Genomic DNA, 10,721 nt, shown 5'->3' on the forward strand with positions numbered 1-10,721 from the left:
ACCTCCTTCTCCAAAACGTCCACAAACTCCGTCCAAAATGAAACACTTCACACCTTCATCAGCTTTGACATTTTATTGTTCCATTAATCATATCTTACAGGTTTTGTAAGCGGTACCAACTTGAAAAGCCATCAACTGTTAGTAATTATGACTAAATCTATCATTCGTGTCGTGTCTTTTCCCTTTAAATGAAAATGTATGTATACAGTATGAACCATTGGAAGCCTTATCTTCACAGGGTAGTGGCAGATGTGATGGAAACAGATGTGATGCAGTGCAGTGTCACATGAAGAAACTCACACATTGAAAAGGAGAGAAAAGTCTAAAGCTCTGGAGGGCCGTGCTCGGATAGGGGTTTGATTCGCTTCTGGCGAGGCCTCATCTACATGAACTCATTGAGGAAGCTGTTTACGGTCCCTTCAGGTGTCTCCTCCACAGGCTGTCCCACACAATAGGACGGCAGCACGAGGAGCTCAGGATCCTTGATCTCGGTTTCCACTTCCATGATGCTGTGAGAAAAGAAATCACACGGAGACACATTATAGCCTGTGATACTATCAAAAGTGTGTGTGAAAAGCATTGACAAAAAACAAAATCACTAACGTGAAAAGGAATGAGTTGGACTCGGTGAAGTAGAAGGTGCTCACAGGCAAACATCCCATGGTTACAGACATGGAGTAGTGGCCTGAAAAATATAACATTTATAATAAATGTAACCACTATTATACACCTTTGTCACAAATAGACACATTTTCTTGTGTGTGTTTTTTTTTTTAAAGCATCTCTGACCTTTTTTGTCCGGCATTGAGCCTCCCCAGACGTTGAGTTTTAATCCCTCCCCTTCAATGGATGCACTCCCAGAGTTTATCGTGGACCAAAACTTGGCGTCATCAGGGATATCCAGAGGGTGCATCGGGCAGTGCAATGTTTTTTTCTCACAGGTCTTGTTTTTGGTGTCAATCTCGTAGAATTTCCCCTGTCGGATGAAGACAGATTCACGTCAATGCGCAGAGGAGCTTCAAATGACTTTTTTTAAATTTTTTGTAAGTATGACATCACTTACCTCTTCAAAAAACATCAGCACATCCAAACCATGGGAAGTGTTCATGGGGTGGCTCTCGTTTGATTTGAAACGTAATTTCTTGCCCATTGAGTCATAAGTGAATGCACCAACTGCTTTCACTTCACCCTTTAGGGACAACTGAGTTTTTTTCAGTCAGAGAGAAAAAGAGAAAGGGTTTAATGTTGGGTTTTAAAATGCTACAAAAGGATCAGAAGAAGAACTGATCTTAAATGACAAATTTAAAAGAATAAAAAATACTCACCACACTCATGACTCCTGTCATGTTGGGTGAATCTGAAAGATAACAGTGTCAGTTAGAGAGGCCTCATATAATGCTGAATACATTTTAAACATTAGATGCATTTTAAGCTAATTGTTGACTGTACTGACTCCAAAAATGAAATGTCGCAATCCTGAACGATACCTGACAAATGGACAACTCAAAGTCAAACACCGAAAAGGAATAACAGTGACGGAAATTCTTACGACAAGGGTGATGGTGATCTGCACTGATGGTGGCAGTCAAGCACATGAAGACGAAAAGCGTGATGGCTGCATACATTTTCCTGGTCGAGAGGGAGTCAAACAATAATGTTAGAGATGGCAAAAAAAACCAAACATAGGTGCATCTAGCTCTGCAGTGAACTCGGCTGCTTTTATAGGATGAGAGGCTGGCACAGACAACAATTCTTATGTAAAAAGTCCCAGGATGTTAACCCCGTGGACTTCAACCCTCAAGCTGTCTAAACATGTCAGCCCCTGTCCCAGCTGGTGGTGACATAAATCAAAATTATTATTTTTTTAAGGCCATCTTTTCTTTTGTGATTGTGCAGCTGTCCTCAGATGTTTGTGTGAACATGGAGGAAAATCAAGGGTCATGTTTTAGGAAATAGAGCTATCTCTGGAAAAAAAATTGACAATGTAACTGATAATAGCTTCTTTTTTTTTTCTCTTACAATGATGACCTGATTACGAGCTATGTGGACTTATAGCTACGTTTTGGGCTCGGGGGTGAGATCAGTCAGATATTGATGCAGCATATATCAGACATTTAAGGGAACTTCCTCCTGAGTCATAGTATCTGGTAAACCAGGGGAACACAGTGCATCTGCCATTGACGAAAAATCCGGAAACAATTGAAACGTATGAACATTGCATCACAATCAACATATTTAATTTAATGGTATTTTCTCTGTCAGAATTTGTCAATTCCTGGAATCTAATTATCAATAAATGGCTGCAGTGGGGTCAAAAATAATAGAATTACCCATCAGTCATCTAAAACCTTCCTGCATGATTTGCACTTAAAATACAATCGGCATTAAACCTCTTTATATGTACTATTGCAACGACTTAAACGCTACGAAAGTATTATATTTTCTAATATCTATAGCCATCCAGAGACAGTTAATCACAGAAAAAAAAATCAGATTCAAATGATCCTGACCAGGAGTCACTACACAGATGACAGTAGACTGGATTGGGCCTCAGTTTTATGGAGGAGAGTTATGTCACTTCTGCTCTTCTGTTTGATCCATGTTTGAATCTATCTAAATGTCAGCTTTAATAATGTTTCAAATTGATAAGCCCTCTGATATTTGCCTTAACTGGATAATATATTTTATATCTCAATAACTTATTACAATAAAGAACATTTAAAGAGTACAATATTTTCATAAGAAAGTGAATCTTAAAGCAACCCAAGATTAAGTTTTTGTGTTGAACAGGCCTTCTGAAAAGTGAACAAGAATCATGTTTTGACTTTGATATACTGTAAGCTTTGCTATTCAGAAATACAATAGATAAAGATAAAGACAAACATCCAGGTGCATGCATAACACCTCACAAAGTTTTGTCGACCTAATACATTTAAAATCCCCACTGTGAAGCTGTATAGCAGACTGAATAGTCTTGGTCAGCCTTTAATGAAGCTGCTCTCCCTAAACACCCTCACCCTTTCTTTTATACAAGTGATCCAAGTCAAATAGAAAGCCTGCGGTGTTTAAACCAGATCAACTGCGTAAGCCAGGTCAGAAATGTGTTGTTGTCACAACTACACTTTGTGCAGCTGTCTTTTGTTCTTGTGGACTTCAAAATGTCCCTGTTGTGTCAGTGCATCCAAACAAACACCCTGTCAGACAGGTGAGAAACACCAATAATGTGTGTTAAAAAGTACAATAGATATAATTCATATTATGTCAGTGGGTCACACTGTAATCTAAAATAATTGCGTTTATGTACATGTTGCAACTTTTAAAAACAACAAAAAAAGAGATTTCAGTGCATTGAATTTTTTTTTATTTTTTTTATTGCTGTTGTTTTTTTATATTACGTTTAAATTTGAGAACTGTATGTAAACATACCATTAATCTGTGAATGTAATGTTGCTGGAATTTTATTTGATCAGATCTTAGATGTTGGTCTGTCTTAACGATTAATTACCAGATCCTTTATGATTATTTCAATGGTTTTTAATGTTTTGTGTGCAATATAATTTTCAGACCTATGTATTTATTTAGTTATCTTCCACTCTAGTCATTTAACCTACCTGTAAATGCAAGGTAGTTAATGTGTACTATTTTCAAATCAATTAACTCCTATGAACAAGTAAACACAGCGGACACAGTAAATGTTGTCAATTTAGAATTAAAATCGTTCTTAAATCTCTGTTGGTGATGCATTAGAAATGTATTGCTGGTTGTACCGCAACATTTCTGTATAATCCATTAAATATGTGAATATGAAAATACCAAAATGACTCAACCATTAAGTCCCGAACATTATATGAAAACAATACCTCATTTATAATAAACTCAATAGGAGAATTGGGATTGGGTGGAGCATTGGATGTTTTAAAATAGGAAGGAAATGCATAACAAAACTAAAAGGGGGGGCTTGAAACCACAAATGAGTGAGACTGAAAATAGACTGCAAGTAAATCGTGTGTCACAAGGGAGGATGACACAAGAACGAGGGAAGCCCTTCTCTGAATGTACAAATTCCCCACCGACTGTTTCATGACAATTCAAGAGGAGCTCAGCATTTTCTTTTTTGAAAAGGAAGTCAGCCTCTTTGCCTTACCAACCCGTTTATTGTAGTTTATATACATTTTCCTCTACATATTCAGATGGCTACATAGTTAACTACTTTGAATGGTCTCTTTTTGTACATTTAAAGACAGCATCATGTTCTAAGACAAAACACACATTTGGGCAGTATATTATGCTTTATTTATTCAGAAAGTCTCATGTAGATCAAGATCTGTTTTTTTTTACGAGAAACCTGGGGCGTTATAAGGTGCTGTGGGGTCAGGGTTGATCACGCTGAACTCAGTAAGGCAAGGCAATTAAAGCAAGGCTTTACAATTAAGTGCTGATGCCATCTGTCAAGGATAACTTCTCACTTTACAAGTATGACTTTTTGAGTTCAAAGTTTAAAGTGACAAGCTGCAATCAAATTTTGATGTATTCAATGCAGTTCTACATCTATTCCATGAGAACTTGTTTAGAATATCTATGGTCTGTACTCATGAAATCCATACATGTTGCTGAGTTCAGAAAAAGCTTGAAATTAATATGATGAGTGAATGGAAAAAGTCTGGAGGTTGTTATGACTCCTCTCTTTCTGCCTGCTGCGGGTACGCCTCTTCCTGCTTGAGCTTTCAGTCAGGGAGGATCGTTAAGATAATGTGGTGGCACCTGTGTAGGCCTCAGTGCGACAAATATCAGCCTAGTTTATTTCCCTGCCTTCCAATATCCATACTACCATACTATTTAGTAAGCCAAAAAAAATTTAGTACTGTATGTCCCAATACTTAGTATGTTAGACGTAGGATGCCAAAAGTACCAGGATGTCCTATTACATGCGGTAGTATTTTGCAGTATGCAGACCAGCATGCTACTTGAGCTGTTCTGACCCACAATCCTTTGCGCAGCGGAAGATATGTCACATCGACTGAGCTGCTGAGACAGTTGGTGGCACTCATGATCCGCCCGCAAAATGAAAAAGAAGAAGAAGCATTAAAAAGAGGTGTAATCGTTTTAAATCACATCCTTTTTCTTTTTACTACAAACATGTTATGAGGAAGTAGAATGTCCCAATTGTATTCATACTACATGCAACAGAAGACACTTTTTAAGGGAAGCTGTAGTCCGTACTAAAAAGTAAAAAGATATTCGGAACGCAGGGGATTATTGTCTTTCACACTGTCCTTAGGTCCACATCTCCTGGGTTTGGTTTGTCTGGGCCGTCCTTCCACCTTCAACACCTGCACACACATTTCTTACCCATCCGTGCAGTCCAATCCCCACTGATGCAACTCATCTTTACACCCCATGTTTCTCTTGTAAATAGTTATGTTTATTTAAAATAAATTTGAGCATTGACATTTGAATCCTGTCTGGTCTCCCATCCTCTTTGTCATAGGCATTGAGCCGGCTTGTGACAAGGGCCAGACTTTAGCAACCATCTCATGTCGTGATTTAAAGTAATCAACAACAACAGTTTCAAGTCGATATGATTCCATTTGTGTACTTGTCCTGCTTTAATCAAAACATTTTATATCAGAATCTAGAACATGTCATTAGGGGATTAAAAGAACCACACTAGGCTGGTTTAAATCATATTTGTCAAACAGATTCCAGTTTGTTCATGTAATGATGACTCTTCAGCACACACAAAAGTGAGGAGTTACACAGAGTTCTGTGCTAGAACCAATACTTTTCACCTCATACATGCTTCCTTCAGGCAATATTTTTATGAGGCACTTCAATTGAATTGTTGAATCATTGAATTCAATGAAATTTCTATTTTACAGTGTTATACATCTATGAAGCCAAATGAAACAAATGACCTGTAATTTTAGAGTATTCTACTTCTAAATTTAAACAAAAACTAAACGTTATTGTGTTTGATGCTGAGACATGAGGCTATAGTCTAGTTTTACGTTGTACTGTTGTAATTCCTTATAACCGAGATGTACCAATAACTGTAGAAAAACTAGAAAAAAAGACAATATATAGCTTCACTGCATTACCCCATCTCTTCCATTCTTTTATTTTTTTTTATTTTGTGTCACAACAGTTTTGCAAAAAGCTCATATGTTTAGTATTAGTAAAATATTTACATCGATTTACCATGAATTATGTAATTAAATTAGATTTATAATCACTCTATGAGGGAAAAAGGAACATGGTCACAAATACCCCCATTGGTAACAGTAAGTTAGCAATGATAAGTAATTGAAGTCATTGAAGTTTTTAATTGCTCTCTATCAGGCCAAAAAGAATGAGCTTTGAACCCTCATGAACACTTTCTTACAATAACAATAACCTATTGCCCCAGCTGTGCGCAGTACAGTGAAGAGAAAATGGTTTAGACTTCAATGCTGCCAAAGAAACCACCACGGACATGCCAAACAGAAACTCCCACCCCACAAAGAGGTAGGCAGAAACCTCCAGTTGGTAGTGTTTCTAATAATGAGGAATTTTCAAGAATTTTATTCAGATTTTTTGATATTTTGAAACCATCTGGACTTATCTCAGAGGAACTTTTGTAAAAAAAATATCTTATCTTTGCCCTACTGTTTGTCCCAGACACACTTTAAAGTGAAAAAGGTCCCAGTGAGAAGCAGGTAATAAATACTGAAGACAGACCATTTAAAATGCTGTGATGTATATAACATAATTGGAAATTGAATGTAGGGCAGAAGTATATGTAATGGTGTTCTGCCCTCTTTAATGTTCAATGCAGCTGTGTTAGAGATAAATATACAAATCAGCAGCATTGGTTTCAGTACACTGAACAAACTCACATATTTCATGGGAGTTTACAATATGAAAGTATATTTCTTCCAAGATAATATCAAAATATTAAAACTTTGATCAACCCACGGTTTTGTTCAAATTTCAACAAGACAACCGAACATCCCCAGTTTTCATTCATTTGGACGTTAGGTGACTTCCCAGATTGTATCCACTGGATGTATATGTGGCTAGGAATTCACCTCAAAAATGTGTAATGGTCGCACAGTTTTATGAAAGAGAAAGCTGTTGTCTTTGCCAAAAATATATATTTTCTACTTTGAAAGATCAACGCAGGATAAGTTTAAATAAGCTGTATTGGTTCACCTTAGAGAGATGATTGGAGGCCATACAGAAGGTCAAATGCATTGTATGTAATGATGAAAATAATACAAATAATAATAATTGTAATATAGTAATGATCATCTTCATTCATTCAAGTAAAAAAGTCATGAGCACAAATATCACTAAAATAAGAATGATTACAAATAATTAAAGTTTACAAAATAATTACTCTTGATTACCAATACGTATCAGTAATAATAAATGCAAAACAAAAAGGAAATGTATTAATAGAGGCATTAATCAAATAAAATACAAGAAATAAGACCAACAAGGAAAAGGTACTTATGGAAAAAAAGATGTCAAACACTTTGTTTTAGCAAAGTTTGTGCCAACCCAACAATTGGTAGTTATGATCAAACACTTTACATTTCCAATAAGTGACCATGACAATAAAATTCATGATAACAGGGGCCTTTTTAAAAAAAATGTTTTTCTCTGTTTTGTTTTGTTTTTGTGATCTTTAGTGAAACTGCCTCGGTCATTACTCGCCTACATCATGAGACTCCTGAAACATTCCCTGAAGATGCAGTCAAGACTGAACTTCACAGAGTCTTGAAAGAAAAAAACTGCTGAAAAGAAAAAAGTGATGAAACTGCTGGAATAGATTGAGTTTACTCGCTGTTTAATTAACAGTGAAAACCACACATTGCCACAAACTGTGAAAATAACATTCAAGCAGTTCACACTGATGAAGATTTTTGATTTTTGAAGATTTATTTTCTCATTTGCTTTCTTTCCGTATATATCATGTTTGATTGACTGTGTGTCCTGTAAAGATGTGATGTGACATCTTGAGTACACAAACCTACAGCTACAAGAGCAAAATCACACAATAAGGCTAGAAAACTGTTTACCACATAAATTAAATGATGTTGAAGGTGAAAAAACAGGAAAAAAGAGAAGAAAAAAGAGATCAGCTTGAAAGAGTATATCCTACTGTGACAAATCAGTTTTCTTTCTAAATCATATTCGTGACCACAAGATGCTGCAATAGAGTGAGTAAGAGAGAGAGCGAGAAAGGAAAAAAAAACTCCAGACTTGTCTGAAACTGAAAGCAAGAAGATGAACTAATATATATACTGTATGTGAGCTTCATTACAGTATGAAGTTATCGTACTTAGAGTGGCGTTCACTGTCCTTCAAGGTAAGCCCATCTTAAATGTATTGACGCTTTAGACAATGTTTTTGTGTATATATATATATACATATATGTATATATGTATATGCATATGTATATGTATATGTATATATATGTACATGGAATAACTTGGAGGAAACATTTTGCCTTCATTTTTTAGACACACTTTGTGTCCATGTCAAACTTCAAGTAAAAGCCTGTTGAACAGCTACTGTGTTTCTGAATACTTGTTGATATCTTATATTCATATTCTGTCAAATCAGTCTGTTGTAACTTTTGTGCTGTAGCTCTGAACTGGGTTAGCCTTTACTGTAATACTTGGTAAACAACATGAGAGAACACTGTCATGGTTTCAGTGATTGAGAAATATGTTGAGTCAACCAGAAAACTGTGCTGCACCAACAACACAGGATGTAACTGACTAAAATAACCAAAATGAAAAGGAAGATTTGTTTCTTCTTTCTACCATTGAAGAAGAAACAAAAAATGGTACTCATGCACTTGCAACAGGCCAGCTGTGATGTGGTCTACTGGCAAATCTGTAATGTGTAGTCAGGAGGGGGGGATTCAGGATCCTGCACAAACATTATGTTGCAGATCCCCACCCAAAATAAGAAGAGATGACATGCTTATTTCCACAGTGAAACCTTTTAGAGGAATCAAGTCACTTATGCATTTATGCATGTGCAACCAGACCAACTACAGTATTACTGAATTACAAAAGAATGAAAACATTTTGTTTTGTGATACCGAAATATTAACGGACTTCCTTTCGGGTTCTAAATATGGAAAGTGCCAGTTTCCATGAAGAGAACCATTGTACATGACCAGAACACTGTAGTCATGCCATAGGTAGACTTTTTGTTTTGTCCTTCTTCAGTTTATACTTACAGCGTCTGCTGTTTGACAGCACTCATTTCAACAGCACACGTTAAGGCCTTGTATTGCAATGATAAAAGATAAATGATCTGTAAGCAGCAGATGATTTGTAACTGATAATTCTGGATTCTATTTCAGATGACTGTTTGGTGGCAGGCTCTCATCCTCCTTTGTTGCATACTGAACTGTGTGGAGTCATCTTCTCCATCCCAACGTCTCCAGAGAAATATGTACAATAGCAACTTCCATCTCACAAGATCCACCCGAACCCGTGTGCAGCAGCTGCTGACAAAATATGTGAGTACTAAACATTACTCCGAGTCCTCTGCGTTGTTTGTTTAAATGCAACTTTTTTTTAATCATTGTTTTGTTTATTTCAATAGAAGGAGCAGCAGTTGGACAATAGGTTTTTTGAGGACAGAAGCCAACAGTTGAAGGACCTGCCTTTACTTTCTACAGACCTCTCCATGTGGCTACAGCTGACGGTTAGTGTCTGCCTATCTGGTTGTTTTTCAGCAAAACATTTTCTGAAAGTTTTCTCAGAATATCTTTTACTGTTTTGATATTTTTTCCATTGTTATGAGAAAAAATGGAAACCTGATGACATCGTCAGTATATCTGCTCTTGCAGAATGTAAAATTTACAAAAATTTTAGTGGAGTTCCCCTTTTATCAGTTCAAGCATAGAAAAGGGGGGGGGGGGGGTTGCACAACATTTCATTATGTAATCATGTGCTTGTTTCTTGTTGTGTGCTCAGGACTGGGACCGGCTGCATGCAGCATTCTGGGACATGCAAGCCTATTGGAGTATGCTGGAGTGGAAAAGGAAACAGCTGGAGAAGGAGGAGAAGGAGCAGATGGGGGTGCATTCGCCCCGAAACACTTTACCTCAGAGCATCAAGCATATTCAGCTGGACTTAAGAGACCTGATGAGCCAAGTCAGCAGTCAGGTATCCACAGTCCTCCCAGTCAAATCCCCCAGTATGTCCCCTTCCTCTCTCTCTCGCGGGCTTTTGAGGAAGTGACACAAAAACTGCTCTGATAACATTTCTTTTACTGTCTTTTCCAGATGAGCAACATGAATAGCTCCTGGATTAAACCAATGTCTGCTGCGGTGCAAACACCCTCACGCCCAGAAAGCAGCTACAAAACAGTCTGGGACAGCCGGGTGGAGGGTTACATCATTCTGAGAGATCTAGACCTTTACCTCACCAAGCTGGCAAGAGACTTTCTCCTGCTGGCTTCAAAAACACATGCATGATGCAGTACTGAAAAAAAAAAAAAAAGAGAAAACTCACACGCACAGAAACAGACAAAAAGAGAAGAGCTGAACTAATACTCAGCAATTGGAACAATACTTGTGATAACTTTAGTCAGTGCTTTAGTTGTCAACACAGATCTCTTATTTACATGAGTCTGCTTTTTTTATTTTTTACATGATGTATTACTGTCTATTTAAGGGCTTTCTTGGGTATTTCCCAGAGTTTCTGTCTTAC

General features: G+C 37.0%; 2 protein-coding genes across 2 annotated transcripts; one reads left to right on the forward strand and one right to left on the reverse strand.

The window, feature by feature from the left end:
* Positions 1-58: 58 nt before the first annotated feature.
* Positions 59-1,689, reverse strand: epd (ependymin). Its single transcript, XM_069146710.1, has 6 exons — positions 1,550-1,689; positions 1,326-1,357; positions 1,064-1,201; positions 790-976; positions 604-685; positions 59-509 (listed from the first exon to the last, which is right to left on the reverse strand). Exons 1-6 carry the CDS (start codon positions 1,623-1,625, stop codon positions 383-385), a joined length of 642 nt encoding a protein of 213 aa, XP_069002811.1. The 5' UTR covers positions 1,626-1,689; the 3' UTR covers positions 59-382.
* Positions 1,690-8,311: 6,622 nt separating this feature from the next.
* LOC138196016 (uncharacterized) lies at positions 8,312-10,584 on the forward strand. The gene is made up of 4 exons (XM_069145674.1): positions 8,312-8,353; positions 9,610-9,711; positions 9,984-10,184; positions 10,295-10,584. Exons 1-4 carry the CDS (start codon positions 8,312-8,314, stop codon positions 10,484-10,486), a joined length of 537 nt encoding a protein of 178 aa, XP_069001775.1. The 3' UTR covers positions 10,487-10,584.
* Positions 10,585-10,721: the final 137 nt, after the last annotated feature.

This window comes from Embiotoca jacksoni, unplaced genomic scaffold, assembly GCF_022577435.1.
Source record: "Embiotoca jacksoni isolate LCO1_2020_lvr unplaced genomic scaffold, fEmbJac1.0.p SCAF_13, whole genome shotgun sequence".
Lineage (NCBI taxonomy): Eukaryota > Metazoa > Chordata > Actinopteri > Embiotocidae > Embiotoca > Embiotoca jacksoni.